The following is a 16,613-nucleotide window of genomic DNA, read 5'->3' as shown; positions in this document are numbered from 1 at the left end:
AGTCAACTTAAGAGCTTTCGTAAGCTCGATTTAGAATCAATTTTGTTCGTAAAACATGACTTGTGAGTATGTATAAAATAATTATGTTTAATCAAATTTTTTTGAATTAAGTTTTGCATGTAACTGTTTCGTTTACTGTTGTAGCTTCCTATAGCTCAGGTTCGGTGATCGGACCAGATAAAGGGTGTTACAAAAAGTATTAAGTTTTAATAGGTATTTGGGTTTAAGTTTTAAATTTGAGCTTGGGTATGTAAATGGGTTATGGGCTTATTGCCTTTATCAGTTTAAAATGTCAAAACCGAAAATCGACTGAATAAATCAATTAAACCAAACATGAAAACTGGTTAAATCGGAAAAAAAAATTCTAATTTGGTATTTATAAAATAAAATTAAAAAAAAAGTTTGAATATGGTTTAAGTCTTATTTATGTGTTTTTTAAATATATATTATTTAATAAATTTCATGTTAGAAAAAAGCGAAATAGATATTCATTTATTTATAATTTCGTATCTATTTTATAAAATCTTATGTATTTTATTGACAAATGAAACTTTTAAATAAATTTTGTTTTTATTTTTTAATTTTAATTTTGAATTTTTAAAATCAAAGCTAAATTTACATAAAGTGTAAAGTTGAAGGTTAAATTTATTGAAAATTTTAAAATTAAGACCAATTTGATAAAATTTGTAAAAATAAAAGATTCAATTTATTATCATGCCAATAAAAAAATATCATATCAATACTTCATTAGTGATTTGACGGTCACTAATTTTAATTACTAAAATAAACTAGAATTTCTTTAATTTCTAATGGTTTTATAAATCCCGTGCCATGTAAGATCTTGTAACTGGAATTTGTAACAAAGTTAAATTTAGATGGTACTTCTTTAAAGCTTAAAATTGGAGACGTCGCAGCAAAATTGCATTTATACGCTCTGATTTTTCTTTTAACTTTTTTTCCAAATTCATTTGGGTTTGATGTAAAAAAAAATTATTTATTATATATGATAAATAATAAAATATATTTTAATTTTAATTGAAAATAAATAATATAAAAGTTTTTACTATTAAATTATAATTCAAAATCAAATAAATCAGAGCACACACACAGTTGGGCGAAAAAGAATATGTTTGAAACAATTATACTGGGATCTGTGTTGCACTATTACGATCAACAACAAAGTTACACGTTTAAACAAGAGAGAATCATGGAAGAGTAGCCAACTTAATTGCTACTTTTCTTACTTCTTTACTAGGTTTCCTTGGTTGTGTAGATAGAGCAGTTACACGTTTAAACAAGAGAGAATCATGGAAGAGTAGCTACCTTATTTGCTACTTACTTCTTTACTAAGTTTTCTTGGTTGTGTAGATAGAGCAGCAACTGCCCGTCATCAGCAGCCACAGCCACAACTTCTGGCCTCGACTCATCTGTTGCAATACACGAAACACGCCCACCTGATATTCCGTAAAGGAAAAGATGCAATCACTCTGTCTAAAATCAGAAATGTATGTATATACATTGAAGCAAATTTCAAGTGTGAAAACTTCTGGAATCAGATCCATCCAGGATCATGACAATCAATCCAATGAATCTTCTATGTTCTTCATAATCAGAATATAAACTTATCCGATATATATCTAGACATTGCAATTATTATAGATGCACGTTTCTTCAAATACCAATATCCAATCCATATCTAGATACGAGTATAGAAATATGAACCTCCAAAGATACTATGAATTCACGGGAAAACTTGGAAAAATACTGAATATAGACATGTATTTCCATACAGTAATCACCCAAGTCCAAGCAACAAAGACTTACACGCTGTTTAGTAAAGGTCCATGAATGGGTTTGATTTAAATTCTAATATCGTCCCCTGGACTAAGTACAGGCAGATTACATACCTTTGAAATGATGCAAAACGCCAAGTCTAGTTCCGGTGGACAATTCCCACATATACACTAAACCATCATCTCTTCCCATGATCCCGTGATCAAGTGACGCACTAACTGTAGCAGCCCTGTAAAATAAAGTTCGACAATTATTTTTGACACATTTGCTTGCTAAAGTCTCAGAAACTTCTTTTTTCTTTCAAGTGTTTACAGTAGCCATAAATTGATACAATAGTTCTCTAATACCACATATAACAGCTGCATATGCGTAAAAACATTCTCATATATTCTAACATTCAGTATGAGCAGTTCCCAGACTTCTTTTGGTTACTACAAACACAGAAAGGGAGATATCTGATACAAGAAAAACAGGTTACTTGCTGCCTTCAGAAGAAACAAGACTGGCTCCATTTTCATGAACTCTACATCTCTTTAGGAAACCAAAAAAGCCTAGTTTATATTTAAGATGTAAAAAGAACTTTAAAGCACCTTGGATCTAGTGTACTTCCCAAGATCATCGTGTCCTTCACCAGCAAAGCTAGCCTCCACCATCTGGATGTATTTGCTAGGCGATTACTTGATAAATGTTCATGCTGAGCACCAGAATTAGTCAAGACAAGAAGCCAGATAGCAACATCTTTCCCCTCTAATGGAAGAAAAGAACTATCCTTATGTTTGGAAAACCAAAATTTTGTTGATGTGGTGATTTCATCAATGCGCTCTTTCATGTCATCGTAGCTGAAAACAGGCTGCCAACTAAGGAAACTGATCGGTAAGAATTGCTTGATTGGATCGCCTGAACCAGAATATCTTGAGATAATGACCCTTTTCAGAATATCCCTGAGAAGTAAAACCTATTATCAGTAGCTAATCAGATTTTACGTGGAGAGGCAAATACAAGAAAGCCCCTTTGAAGCCTTGCCCCTTCTGCACAAAATGTTGCATCAAGGATATAAAAGACCAATACCTATAAATATATTAATATTTCTACATTGCCACCCAACAATTAGATACCAACTATCACTCAGAAGTCAGAATAAACAAACGGTATAAAAGAATATGGTTTTCAAGCAGAAGCTAACATACCATATAACAAAATCCCCAAAACCATTATGCCCAATCACCAGATGAGCACACTTTGGAATTCTCTTCAACTCCACTACACAAGCGGATATGCAGTCACCAGATGGTATAATAAATTCTTCTGTCCATGCACTGCAAAAAGTGAACAAGATCGGTAAAATTGCATGATTCATTGAAAGTAAATAGGCAAGGGACCATATTGTCAGAATGAAAAAGGGAGAAAGGTTCCACAATCTATCTTCAAATTATAAAAAGCATTCTTACACTTACAACAGCTGAATATTCAGCAGTATATGTCTGTTTCTATAATATGAAACCTATTAGGTGCTTCTCAGAACAATACAAAAAAGACTACAATCTGCTATAAGAATAAAGAGGTAAATTTGTATAGAGGGAATGGAAAGACATTCACCTCCATGTTGAATTCATGGCCCAAAGATACAGTCTCCCACTCTTTCCAGCAGCAAGAAGATAGTCATTTTCACAAACCAGTATACATAGCACACTTTCAACTGTCTCCAATTTTGCAACCAAAGAAACATAACCAGGATTCACCCGCACAATTTTTACTGCATTCTCCTTCGAGCAGCCTGAAAAACAAATTGAGCAGATACAATCTATTCTCCCTTCCCTAAGAAAATAATTCTGATATTAGCATAATATTTGTTTCAAATCAGTTTGACATGATAGAGACCTAAATAAACAGTTAACCTGCAATAAGGTGTTTTAATGCTGTCAAGTAAAACAAGACATTGCCCATCTGGGGTAAATTGTAAGCCACATTTTTCTACACCAATCTAGGAAAGAACAAAAGAAATTGTCAAAAAGATTATCACAGACCAGATAAGCACCATGTCAAGGAATCAATAAGTGCAATAGAAATAGATGAAGAATTTATAAATAAAAACATATCTGCCCACTAAAGCTTACTTCAGAAGATGGTAATGCTACTGATGTGTAGCCAACAAAAGAAGGGCATCCTTTCCTTGGTACTTCAGTAGCTACCTTGTAGATGAACAAGGTTCTGTCCGTATCTACAAGAAGACCACATGAAACACAAATGTGGATTTCATTTCCTTTTGTACCCAGCAATACTGATGAAATCGGCAAAGGATGAAAATAACCTCCTACAAGGTTGACAATGCCCCTTAGATCACTACTAAGCTCTACACCCCCATGATGGTTGACACCTGAACCACCTTGAACTTCCATTGCTGTAGATAAGTTCTTGTCACAAAAACTAGTCACCTGATTTTGATACGATGCAGAACAGCCGTTTTCTACAATAAACCTCTCTTTGTAACAATTTTCTTGATACCCCCTTTCAAGTGAAACAGGTTGATTGAGTAAACAAGATGCATCCTTTTTAGATGCACAAGTCAACTTTTGGTTTTCATTAGATAGAATAGGTGGCATATTATTGATTTCAGGTTTGCAATACGCAGTAGTTTTCTCCGTAGGCAATCCACAGGACCGTCCTTCAAGCATGGATGTATTACCAAAGACATCTCTATTGCATGGTTTGTCATCAGAAGAGTGACAACTCTTTGAAACAAGTGAAGTTCCAGGCATAGCAGAGTTATTAGGGGCATAATCATCTCCAGAATTTCTGCATATGATACTTTCAGATAGAGGACCAACGTATTTTCTAGTTGAATAAGCTTGCTTTGAGATTTTCTTTCTGGTATACACTTTATTTTGGTCTTGATGGGAAGAGTTAGTAGTAGGAGCCCTGGTTTCAGCACTACTGTCTTTCCCTGATATTTTCAATGAACTTGCAATTCCTCTTGAATTAATATCATTAGCACCCACAACTGCAGAAACATGATTATTTGCTTCAAATTGAAAATCATCAAAATCATGATTAACTGAAACAAAAATAAATAATAGAATTATCATGGAGTTCCATGTAAACTATCAGGAATTCAGTAAATTGCATGATATACAGCTTTCAATGTAAGTTCTGTTCTGAGTAACAGTTTCTAACCAGGAAGTTAAACTTTAGGTAAAGGTTGCAGGCTAGTACGAAACTAGGTAGTTTTCATTCCAAGCTAGATTGATATCTTGTCAATCAGTTTAGGAGGTAAGGCTTGCCCTGTGAGGACTTAAAAGTAAATTTGACAGCTAAAATTTCAAGCTTGGTTGAACTTCATTACCTTCAGCACAATTAAGTGCATTCTTGGGCTTCTTTTGCTTGGAATGGTTTTCAATATCTGCTGAGTTTTCATCCAAAGTTATGGAAACACCCTGGATATCTTCAGAGAGAGTTTTCATGATTGGAGATGCACACTCTAAAACAGACTCAGCCATGTTTACTTCCTTGTGGCAGATGGTGTCTTGGTCCCCAGAGCTCTCGCCACAACAAACTGGTGTTTCCTGATTCGGTTTGATGCTAACAAGCTGTTCCTGGATGTTCGAATCAAATGCTTCTTTGTTGAAACTAGTCTGATTAACCTCCAAACTTTTTGAAAACAATATAGCTTGGCTAGCTACATGATCCCCTCCCTGACTATTCTCAAAACTGTCAAGAATAACAGAGTTCAAGTGTTCAAGATTTGGCACAACTAAACCGTGGTCTAAACCTTGGATATGCAGTCTTGTGTCCTGTTCTGTATGTGCATCCTCTGTTAGAATGAAGGCTGCAGTTTTAGCAGAAAAAACTCATGAGCTAGCAAGAAAAGATTAACATGAAGCTACAAAGTCTAGGGACTCGAGGTGTTGGATGCTACATGCCAAGATGAATATGTTCAGAGAAAACTTCAAAATTTATAAAACTTAACAGTACCTGAAGATGGAAGCTTCAACAAATGGTTAGTGACAATGTTGTCCTCTCGAGAGTTCATCACATGAGGTAATACATTGCATGGGCTAATTGTTTCCTTTTTCTTCTTTGAAGACTCCTTAAGCAATGGAACAGCTTGAGGAAGTAAAACAGTCATCATCAACTTAGCCATTTCCTGACCTACCGAATCAAACTCACTTTTTTCAGAACCTGTATTTGAATTAGATGTGCCTATTTCTTCTTCTTGATGAGACTCAGTCACCAAGCCATTTATGTCCTTTGCACCTGAAGCAACATTTGTCCTATCATCTGCATAGATGTTGTGGCCTAATAAGGTGGATGCTAAGAATGATAAATTATAAATGTAAAAGAAAACCTGGGTTACAATGTAGTATATACTGCAGATAAGAACTACCTTCAAAATCCAAAGTATCAGGTGCATAAAGATGGACATCATTTATGCCCATGGAGTCACTTGGAAATGATGAATCTTCAGGTCTGTCATCTGTTTTTATAGGAAAACAGAATCCTTCCAGTACAGTATCTTGTGACCTATCCAACTGTAAGAAGTTAAGAACGTTTCTAATATTGTGGCAACAAATGTTACTTTTAATAGCAAAACAAAAACTGCATCAACTGATTATAAAACCATGATTTCACATAATTTGCCCCCAAAATGGAAGAGGATGATAATTCTGAGGAAATAGCTCTTAAAAGCTAGCTCCAGATGGTAAGACTAATTCAAGCAGTAAGTACCTAAATTTTGCAAGAAGATAGAGGGAACATGATTTCAACAAGATGTTCAACATGGGCAGAACCAAATGAAAATGAGACATGATAGACAATCTTACCTCTTTATATGCAATGTTAGCTACTCTAGTGAATTTTTCGTTTTGTGTACTAATAAACTTGCCCTTGGCTTCATTCTCACCATGATGACCCACAAAATCAACAGATTTTGATGGAAAACCATCTTTGGCTGGGGAGTTTTCTACAATTTGCCCTGCTGATTTAGAGTGCACTGCCGATGCTTCGGGAAATCTGTCAATTTCATCTTCCAAAGCATTATGAGTTACCGAGAACCCATGTTCATGTTTCACTTGATTCCCTGGTACTAAATTTGAACCCTCGGCATCATAAGTCAGGTCCTTAGATCGGGGACGTTTAAGGCGAGGCCTGTCAACCAACTTGCTTTGCATTTTTTCACACCTTGTACTTCTCTTTTTCCTGATCTGTGGCCTGGCTAAGTATGGTAGTAAATCAGAAGCAGTACAGATAGTTGAGCTCCCATTATCATTATCCATTCTAGAAGCGCCATTGCAAAAGCTGGAATATAACAAACTCCTTTCTGCTGTTCCATTGACATTTGCCACCAATTCCCTAAGTAACCTTTGAACAAATGGATTTTTAAATCCAAAAAACTGCATGAAAATGCAAAGAAAAACTCAGTGAAATTACCTATGTTTTTCTTTACCTATCCAAAGTTAGGAAATACATTTTCAAACATTGAGCAAATCAAAACAGTACAGCATCAAGTAGTTCAAAGAAGCACCACAAATAAAAAAAACAGCCAAGAAATAAGTGAAAGTTTTTATAATATGTATGCAGTATGCATGCATATAAAGGCATCAACATCTGTAAAATAATACTATAGAGCACCTTTATTGCATTCGTTACAAAGAATACAACAACCTGAGCCACCCAGTGAAAAATCTATCAAAGAGAAAAGATCGGCTTAAATGCTCCACATTATACTGCTTCAAATTGATGTCAGAGCTTGATCTTTATCATGTTAATCACTCTCAATCTAAGCGACTCTATGAGGTTAATATTTAAGGTAACCATATAAAGATGAAAGAACAAGACAGTAACTCAAAGGATTTCCACAAGCTTAGCTATTCTTTACCAGAGCAACCCCTAGATCGTATTGTTCAAATTAGGATGCATCTCTTCTATAAGAAATCTTCAATCTAGAGACCAAAGTGAACATTGACAAATAAATTGGATTTGACAGAAGAGAGTTTTATAATTCTGATAAACAAGTAGAAAACAAGAAAAAGTAGAATGAATTGTCATCTAGGTGGAATATGCTTTCCAGATACCAGATATGACAACAAAATAAGAACATAAAGATGATATCACCAAAGCCGCAATTGTCCGTACTAAAGTTGTAAATAGCAATGCAATTAACCAAAAAAGGAGGGCTAAGGAAAATGCAACTTCAGAGTGCTATGGAAGCACCACCAAGTTATACCTCCACGCCGTCTATCTTGCATGAGAATCTCTTTCCATGCCATATCTTCAAATGTGGGCAACCCATCTTCTGAAATTTCTCCCATGCAATATCTGGAGTTTGTCCAGAACACGATTGCCCATCACAGGAGATCTGCATGCAAATAGAGGCACACTTTTGCTTGGTTATTCGCTTAAAAAAGTAACAATGGAAAACAAGATGCAAGTGCTAGGTAAAACCATCATGCCTGCTTACTCACCACAAACAAAGGCCCTCTAGGACCTTCATGAATTTCTGTCTTATAAGTGCTTCCATTGTGAGCCCGAACAGCTTGATAGCCCACAGGATAAGGATATCGATCTTTACCCTACAGATTAACAAGGTTAAATCCACTTAAATGAAACACCATTAGTCCATAACAATTTACTTCAATTTTCTGCTGTTAGTTCAAATATATATTTTTTTTAATTTGCCAAAACTTGTTAGGATCGAAGATTCGGAGCTCCTAAATTTCAATTACAAATTTACACCGTACTTGCAGAAAAATATGCTACTATTAGAGACACCGGCAATCAACCAGAGTTCTTTAGTTTTCAATCAAGTTATTCGGTAGGGATCTATATTGATTACACACAAAAAAAAATCATACACCGTGAGAATGTCGAGTAAATTGCAAATAGAAAAGCAAACGAACCCTAGAGGAGCTCCAATACTTCTTCTCCCAGGGACCTTTGTATAGAGATCCAATGGAAACGATCTCCAGATCGTCTAATTTCGCTGTTTGTTCTCCTTCTTTAGTTTTCGCCATTCAAAGAAATGAGAAGAAAGCAAGATTTCCAAACAACTAACAATAAGCGAGTAGAGAGGATTTTCAAGATAGACGAAGAGATGGCATTTTAAATGGCGGGAACTAAAATCTTGAAATGCGTCATTTCCCTCGAAATTCTAAAAACTTTATTTGATTAAAGGAAAAAGTTAGTCGCCGTTACCGGGGATCGAACACGGGTCACCCGCGTGACAGCTGGGATTACTCACCACCACTATACTACAACTTGTTGATTTTCGGTAGTTTTCTAATATTTTACCGATGCAATATCTGGAGTTTGTCCAGAAATCCAAAAACTTTATTTGATAGGAAAACCACTAATAATCGCCGTTCCCGGGGATCGAACCCGGGTCACCCGCGTGACAAACGGGAATACTTACCACTATACTACAACTTGTTGATTTCCAGTTGTTTTCTAATATTTTACCCATGCAATATCTGGAGTTTGTCCAAAAATCCAAAAACTTTTTTTGATAGGAAAAAAACTTAACAATCGCCGTTGCCGGGGATCGAAAACGGGTCACCCGCGTGACAGGCGGGAATATTCACCACTATACTACGACTCCTTAATTTTCCGTAGTTTTCTAACATTTTAGCCATGCAATATCTGGAGTTTGTCCAAAAATCCAAAAACTTTTTTTGATAGGAAAAACTTAACAATCGCCGTTGCCGGGATCGAACCCGGGTCACCCGCGTGACAGGCGGGAATACTCACCACTATACTACAACGACTTGTTAGTTTTCGGTAGTTTTCTAACATTTTAGCCATGCAGTATCTGGAGTTTGTCCAGAAAACCAAAAACCGTTTTTGATAGGAAAAAATTAATAATCGCCGTTGCCGGGGATCGAACCCGGGTCACCCGCGTGACAGGCGGGAATACTCACCACTATACTACAACGACTTGTTGATTTTCGGTAGTTTTCTAGTATTTTATCCACGCAATATCTGGAGTTTGTCCAGAAATCTAAAAACTTTATATGATAGGAAAATAATTAAAATTCGCCGTTGCCGGGGATCGAACCCGGGTCACCCGCGTGACAGGCGGGAATACTCACCACTATACTACAACGACTTGTTATTTTTCGGTAGTTTTCTAACATTTTACCCATGCAATATCTGGAGTTTGTCCAGAAATCCAAAATCTTTTTTTGATAGGAAAATATTAATAATCGCCGTTGCCAGGGATCGAACCCGGGTCACCCGCGCGACAGGCGGGAATACTCACCACTATACTAGAACGACGTGCTATTTTTCGGTAGTTTTCTAATATTTTACGCATGCAATATCTGGAATTTGACCAGAAATCCAAAAACTTCTTTTGATAGGAAAAAATTTATAATCGCCGTTGCCGGGGATCGAACCCGGGTCGCCCGCGTGACAGGCGGGAATACTCACCACTATACTACAACGACTCATTTATTTTCTAAGGCTCTTCTTAATATTTTATCTGTTTCTAAACTATTCGAAGTCTAAATGAGTAATTGCTTAGGGAAGATCCGATATTCAAACAAAGCAAGCAATATTTCCAGCCAAACTTCATAAAATCACATTTACTTTGAAAAAAAATCACTGCATAGACCTATCTCATCCATTAGGATGCGACATGGTTTGCTGGACCCTTAGCTAGGGTGCCCCCATGCATCATTGATGTCTATCATGCCCTCCTATATAGGCTTTTTTAGTGCTCTACAGTACATACATCATTTTTGTGCATCATTCTTTCTAAAAGGCTATCAATAGGTTTCATCATCGATTTAGCGTTAGACCTTTATTCTGATTCCAAGTGACACTAAGGAAAGGGTAGAGGAAAAAAAAAACACTACTAGCTTTATACGCATGAGTTGAATTTTGAAAAAGGACTCTTGGATCAACTTGTAAAATATAATCTATAGGCACAAAAGTTGGTTCTTAATTCTTAATTATTATAAGCAAGCAAAACTTGCATCTATATAGTTTAATAAACAACACATGTCTTTGTATGTTTAGTTGTCTGATTGCACAGGAATTTAATGTTGTTGGCATTAATCAAAACTCTTAATAATTTAGGGTTTAAAGTGGAAGTTACATTATTGGAATGATAAGACGTACGTCCGTACGAAGTTTTACCCTTCAATGCTTTACAACTTCCCTACTGCTTAACCCACCATTGTTCATCATTGCATCTATATCAGATAAAAGATTCAGACATTTCTCTACATGTAATAATGATGAATTCTAGGAAGCCTTGTAACTTAAGTTAATTGAAATTGCTGAAAAAGAAGTTTGATTTCTGAACTTAACTCTAGATATATAGATTAGACAGTGGTATTAACTTTGTTCCTGCATTCACCAAAAAGAAAAAACTTTGTTCCTGCAGGTTTGGAAGATGAGCCTATAAATCAGGCATGCAAAAACTTAATGAATTTGGATGTAGTTTATTCGATTCATACAGTTTAGTTTAGAAATAACATTCTAGACTTTGGAGACAAATTTTATCATTTCACCTGTGATTCAATGTATTACGGCATGCTTTGTGTACAGAAAATAAGGTTTATATGAATCACACGTGCTGATTAGGAAATATTAATTAATGTGACGTGATGATGGCTTTTGTTGGGTTTTCTCCATTAATTTAGTGGATAATCATTAATCATGGCACAATCTAAGCGAGCAAAAGAAATGGAGGACTTTTGAGGTTTATGCATTAATCCATGAAAAGAAGTGGCTGGAAAAGGAAAGACAAACAAACAAATTCCAAACTGTACACACAGAGAAATGAAAAGCATTCAATATCTGTTAATTATCACAGTCTTTAATGAAGATGAAAAACAAATGAAGCCAAAGTTTGAAAAAGAGTATAGTCTCAAAGGGCACCATTGGAAACCGGTGCTCCCCTCTTGAAGCTATCCATGTTTGTAGTTTCAAACACAGGCAAACCACTTGAATAGCTTTGCAACTCAAAAAGATCAGAGCTTGAATCACTATCTGCACCATCATCAACCTCACACAACTTACTGAAATCTTTCTCTTCTGATTGATATCGATCAACCCTAATGTTCATATTCTTATCCTGATGATGGGGTTCGATATTCTTGTACTTTTCTAAGAACCCATCAATGAGCTTCGATGTCTCATTCCTTTTTGTAGGTGTGGCTGTATAAGGAGGTGGTGTTCTGAAACCAGAGCTTGAAGAAGAATAAAAGGACTTGGTATCAACCGTGTTAGAGCTACGAAAATGGCTGATACTAATCCTCCTTTTCCTTCTCCCAGCAGGGCTCACTTCTTCATCTTTCATGGATTGTGTGGTGGATTTCGAATTTTTCTTCTTTTTGGAACCTGTTTGATTGAAAAGAGAGTTCAAGAAGGTAGCAAGTTTACCACCTGGGGAGCTTGGTTGCTTGTGTTTCTTCTCTTTGGCATGTTTTTCCACCAAATGAGACTGGTGAAGAAGAGGGTTTCTTCTCATCGCTACATCCAAGCTGATCCGATCTCCTTTCAATGGCTGCCTCTCGTCCCGCGTTACCTTTTGGCTGATTAATGTTCCACAATTGTAGCTCGCTGCTTCATTGTACCCTGAGAAATACCGAGCCGCTTCGAACACGTCGAGCTCGCCGGAACCATTCCGGTGATGGAATGACTTCTTCAACATTGTATCAGGGTTGAAACTTGAAACCTTGATGCTTATGATATTATGTCTACCTGGTTCGTAAGGTTTATAATTGTTACTAGAGAGAGCGATAATCTGTAAAGTGAAGGAGAACAGGTTTGGAATGATTGAGAGCAGTGGGAAGGGTATATCTTTTAACTATATATATTGGCCACTCTTCACTTGTTAAAAATATTTATAATCTCTTCAAAATGCAACTAATAATAATAATAATAACAATAATAATAATCAATCGTAGGGTCTAATAATGCAATATGATGAAATGTGGTTTGGAGGATTTGTGGAGGAGACCCCTGACCCCCCACTTTTGACTATGAATTTATGTTTTGGGGTAGAAGTAAAACAAAGATTTTTGTTTTATCCTTGTTTCAAACTGTGGTTTTGTGAAAACCAGACTTTTTCTTTTTTTCTTTTTTATCACTCTAGCGAACGTAATTAATATTGTCCACAGTGAGAATCAAAAATAGAAAAAGGATGGCAAAGAGCGGTGCATTTCCTTGGACTCTAGGGAGTCTACACTGTTGTTGTTGGCCATGGCTCAATGTCGAGTGCTTCTGCAAACTCAACTTTTACATATAAATCATTACAATGTTAGAGGGTCATCAGAATTTAGTAGATCCCACTAGGGATTGCAATTCACTCTTTAAATGAATAGATTCTTTCGTTATAATGGTGTTAATTAATTGGTTGCTAAGTTACTTTTGACTAACGTAAAATCAACCTTAACCCAGTAATATCTGCCTGCCGACTCTTTGGGAGCCCTGGGAGCAGGGATTTAAATAGCGGTCCGTTATCGAAATAGTAGCCGTTATATAGCGGTAGCGGCACCGTCTAAAACCGCTACTGCCGAAACCCTCTATACCCGCAATACACAATAAGTAGTGTAAAATTTACGACCACGATACCTGCAATGACCGCAATAGCATCCGTTATGTCCGCAACCGCGATAAACGCAATGCGACCGAAAACGCGACTGCGACCGCAATTTAAATCCCTGCCTGGGAGTTTTAACACTGCATAGGGGTATGGATCAGAACCTGAACAGCGGCTTGACTTTCAGGAGTCAATCCTTCCTTTCTCAAGGACACCACAGTTTTTTATCATTGAATTCGAAAGGACTCAGGTCGAAGGAGAGCAAGACGCTGTTTTTCTTTTCTTTCATAATTTCATCACATTTCTGCTATCTCCAAATACAGATCTGTTATTTAGAAAGCAATAACTTTCCCTTTTTTTTGAGATATGGGTATTTGGGTGAGTCAATAGTCATTATATTTGGCCAAGCTAATCTAAGACAAAATCCCTATCACTTCCAACTCATTTTCCTAGCTTTTGATGACAGATTTCAGCATACAAGATTCTTAATCAAGACTTGGATTTACTCCTAAACTAAGCTGGATAAAATCAATCAAATATCTTTACTTAAAAGCCAGGAAATGAGGATACATACCTAGCTGTTTCAAAATTTGAAATGTAATTGGAGCCATAGAATAGCAAGATATCAAAAAGGAAGAGCTTATGTAATCAGGAACGATAAAATCAACTGCCTGAAATCTTAGGACCAGACGGACCCTACTGAAGTATGGATCGGATCAGATCTAGTTGCCCCTTAAAAACTGTTTTGGTTAAAGATCAAAATTATCAGTGCAGTGGCAAACGATTTATATTATTTAAATCTTTGTTGAAATTAGGTTTTGAGTTCTCTTTGATAAAAAAAAAATTAGTTGATTAATTAACGTAACCACGTGTAAGAGGTAACATCCGAAATGCTCAAGGTTGGAATGTCAACATTTTCAACATTTCCCTTGGACTTCTTCTGTACCGAAATCAATTATCAAAATCTTGATACAATAGCAAGTAGTATGTAAACTTCCAATATCCAATTCGAACGCTTGTCCTAACATAGACGTACGTTAGTGATTTCATCCGCTCTAGCCAAAGTTTCAAATGATCTTTGTATGGATTCATGTTTGATGTTGGGTAGCTTTCTTTTATTATGCACCATGCATTCCTAAAGTTACCTTGCATGGCCACGGGTCTTTAGGGAGTCCAATTGATTTTCCCCTATTAATATCTCTTTTTTAAATATTTTTTTAAAGTTCTTGTTGTATTTGTTTAGCTCTTTTTATTTCAGAGTGATGGAAAACACCATGAACACAGCAGCTGTACATTGATTGAGCTAAGAAATAGAAAGAAAGAAAGAAAGAGGAGAATTCTGAGAGAGGAAAGAATGAATTTTGTATTTATGAGAGAGTTTGAAAATTGCCATTAATTTAGTCGAGGGTTGGCATTTATAGTTGTAGCTACAACCCTTCAATTGCTTAACAACTTACAACCATTTACAAAAGCTTTCAACAACATTATATACTCATAGCTAACAATAGTAACTAATACCTTATCATTCACCCTACTTATCTCATCTTTTAAGAACTTGTAAACTCTCAACTACCTCATGAGAGGAACATACTCTAGGACATTTGTGAAGTTGAAGAAAGAAATTTGATGAGAGTGACTTAATAAGTGTGACATCAACTTGTTAAAGAGCATAGTTATTTTTTTAGTTGAAATTAGGGTATCCACCGTTGATAGCAAGATTAATTTCTTGGTCATGGGAGCTCTTCAAAGAGGTAAACTATTGGCCATAAAATGTACTCTATTTCCATAAGCGATGATTGAACCTCTGACCACATGATTAAGGGACAAGGTGAGCAATTATCATGCCACATCTCGTGGTTAATTTCAATAGCATAATTAACATGCACCAATCCTTCTACTTTTTACCTCACAAAGCACGTGTCAACCTCAACATGTTTTATGCAAGCACGTTGAACTAGATTAGTTGTCTATGTGATAGCACTATTATTGTCACACTAAATCACCAGTGCCCTTGTAAAATCAATACCTAATTCATTCAACATGAATGACATCCACAACACATCACACATGGCATTAGTAAGGGTTCTGTACTTAGCCTCTGCTAACAGACAAGCTACAACACTTTGTTTTTTTAAGCTCCAAGCAATTAGGTTACTACCCAAGAAAAGGCAGTGGCAATAGTGGATCTTTGATCATCAATATTGCTTACCCAGTTTGAGTCTAAATAACCCACAAAGCTAGGCTCAATGTATGGCTTGAATAGTAAACCATGATTTATCACCCCTTTGAAATAGCCAAGTACTCTTTTGACAGCCTTCCAATGTGTAGTGTGAGACTACTATATGAACTGCTTTAATTTGCCAAGCCTTGTAGTGCATATGTGTTAAAGTGCACCATCAACCTATTGATACTTTGTAACATCATCGTTGGATCTCCATCTTTGGCGGTCAACAAAGAAGTTATGATCATGGGAATGGGGCATGGGGTAGCACCCATCATATTAGTTCACAACGATAATTCAAGAATATGTTTCTTTCAGCTAAGAATGGGCCCAATTGGAGTGGATCAAACAATAATTGATAATTGATAATCATCATTGGACCTTCATGCCTTTGTAGATAAGGAATTTCTCAGCAAATGCAACAATAATCGATAATCGAGTCAATTGCCTTTGTATTTAGACCCATAATAGTACTTCCACTAGTATCTATTGTAAACTCAGGAACTTTTAGTGTACCATGCATCAAGATATTTGTGCAACACATGGTTCAAAGTTGTAAAATCAACTTGTTGCTTCCAAAGTAAGTAGTTTGCTTCATTTAAACATATGGTGTTAGTTTGTTGCAAGATTTTAAGAGGCATTACTAGATTTATCACCATTGGTTGAAGTAGCAGAGTCCTTATTACCAAGAATCAACAAGAATTTACTAAAGTTAATAGAAAAACTAGCAAGAATTGACTAAAGGCTTGTATTTGCAATATCGACTAGCAAGAATCAATAGATGTTGGTGTGTGGGGATAAAAATAAACTTATGAGAAATTAATCGAAGGCTTCAAGGCGTGTAACCATGCCAATTTCTTTAAAGTTTTATTTGCCCCCACCTATATTTTGGTGTGTAAAAGAGTTAAAAGTAAATGAACCTTGAGGATATAATCTACATTTTGCATTGATGAAAACAGTCTATTGAGCACTAAGCAAAGCATAGTAAAAAGTATCAAATTTTATAGAGAACTTTTATAGCAATTCTTTATAAAACAATCTTTGAATCTTAGA

The 16,613-nt window shown here is 35.9% G+C and overlaps 2 protein-coding genes and 4 non-coding genes across 8 annotated transcripts; all 6 read right to left on the bottom strand.

Moving 5' to 3' along the window:
* Positions 1 to 1,110: 1,110 nt before the first annotated feature.
* LOC105764453 (uncharacterized) lies at positions 1,111 to 9,000 on the bottom strand. 3 transcript variants are annotated; one of them, XM_052624749.1, is made up of 15 exons: positions 8,688 to 8,995; positions 8,253 to 8,360; positions 8,015 to 8,146; positions 6,612 to 7,181; positions 6,176 to 6,320; positions 5,764 to 6,069; positions 5,135 to 5,617; positions 4,103 to 4,792; positions 3,909 to 4,012; positions 3,690 to 3,775; positions 3,391 to 3,609; positions 2,982 to 3,110; positions 2,385 to 2,735; positions 1,908 to 2,023; positions 1,111 to 1,454 (listed from the first exon to the last, which is right to left on the bottom strand). In XM_052624749.1, exons 1-15 carry the CDS (start codon positions 8,799 to 8,801, stop codon positions 1,336 to 1,338), a joined length of 3,672 nt encoding a protein of 1,223 aa, XP_052480709.1. In that variant the 5' UTR covers positions 8,802 to 8,995; the 3' UTR covers positions 1,111 to 1,335. The 3 variants fall into 3 exon arrangements, with proteins under 3 accessions (XP_052480709.1, XP_052480708.1, XP_012438482.1); XM_052624748.1 differs by having other exon boundaries at positions 1,111 to 1,427; positions 3,909 to 4,792; positions 8,688 to 9,000; XM_012583028.2 differs by having other exon boundaries at positions 3,909 to 4,792; positions 8,688 to 8,994.
* A 480-nt stretch (positions 9,001 to 9,480) lies between these two features.
* TRNAD-GUC (transfer RNA aspartic acid (anticodon GUC)) lies at positions 9,481 to 9,551 on the bottom strand. The gene has a single exon. It is a non-coding gene; the product is annotated as a tRNA-Asp (tRNA).
* Positions 9,552 to 9,649: 98 nt separating this feature from the next.
* Positions 9,650 to 9,721, bottom strand: TRNAD-GUC (transfer RNA aspartic acid (anticodon GUC)). The gene has a single exon. It is a non-coding gene; the product is annotated as a tRNA-Asp (tRNA).
* A 99-nt stretch (positions 9,722 to 9,820) lies between these two features.
* TRNAD-GUC (transfer RNA aspartic acid (anticodon GUC)) lies at positions 9,821 to 9,892 on the bottom strand. Its single transcript has one exon. It is a non-coding gene; the product is annotated as a tRNA-Asp (tRNA).
* A 268-nt stretch (positions 9,893 to 10,160) lies between these two features.
* On the bottom strand, positions 10,161 to 10,232 carry TRNAD-GUC (transfer RNA aspartic acid (anticodon GUC)). The gene has a single exon. It is a non-coding gene; the product is annotated as a tRNA-Asp (tRNA).
* Positions 10,233 to 11,476: 1,244 nt separating this feature from the next.
* On the bottom strand, positions 11,477 to 14,077 carry LOC105764451 (protein BIG GRAIN 1-like E). Its single transcript, XM_012583024.2, has 2 exons — positions 13,914 to 14,077; positions 11,477 to 12,498 (listed from the first exon to the last, which is right to left on the bottom strand). The coding sequence occupies exons 1-2, from the start codon at positions 13,948 to 13,950 to the stop codon at positions 11,663 to 11,665; spliced, it is 873 nt and encodes a 290-aa protein (XP_012438478.1). The 5' UTR covers positions 13,951 to 14,077; the 3' UTR covers positions 11,477 to 11,662.
* Positions 14,078 to 16,613: the final 2,536 nt, after the last annotated feature.

The sequence above is a fragment of the Gossypium raimondii genome, chromosome 12 (genome assembly GCF_025698545.1).
Source record: "Gossypium raimondii isolate GPD5lz chromosome 12, ASM2569854v1, whole genome shotgun sequence".
NCBI classification, from domain to species: Eukaryota; Viridiplantae; Streptophyta; class Magnoliopsida; order Malvales; family Malvaceae; genus Gossypium; species Gossypium raimondii.
This window is presented reverse-complemented; position numbering and strand designations above follow the sequence as displayed.

Excerpts from the sequence above, each read along its gene's own strand:
- LOC105764451 (XM_012583024.2), bottom strand. The coding sequence starts at position 13,950 with ATGGCTCCAATTACATTTCAAATTTTGAAACAGCTAG. Across the intron at positions 12,499-13,913 it reads TCAAATTTTGAAACAGCTAG|GTAGACATAATATCATAAGC; the intron begins GTATGTATCCTC and ends CTTACGAACCAG.
- LOC105764453 (XM_012583028.2), bottom strand. The coding sequence starts at position 8,801 with ATGGCGAAAACTAAAGAAGGAGAACAAACAGCGAAATTAGACGATCTG. Across the intron at positions 6,070-6,175 it reads TGATACTTTGGATTTTGAAG|ATGATAGGACAAATGTTGCT; the intron begins GTAGTTCTTATC and ends ACATCTATGCAG. Across the intron at positions 2,024-2,384 it reads GGAAGTACACTAGATCCAAG|GGCTGCTACAGTTAGTGCGT; the intron begins GTGCTTTAAAGT and ends TTTATTTTACAG.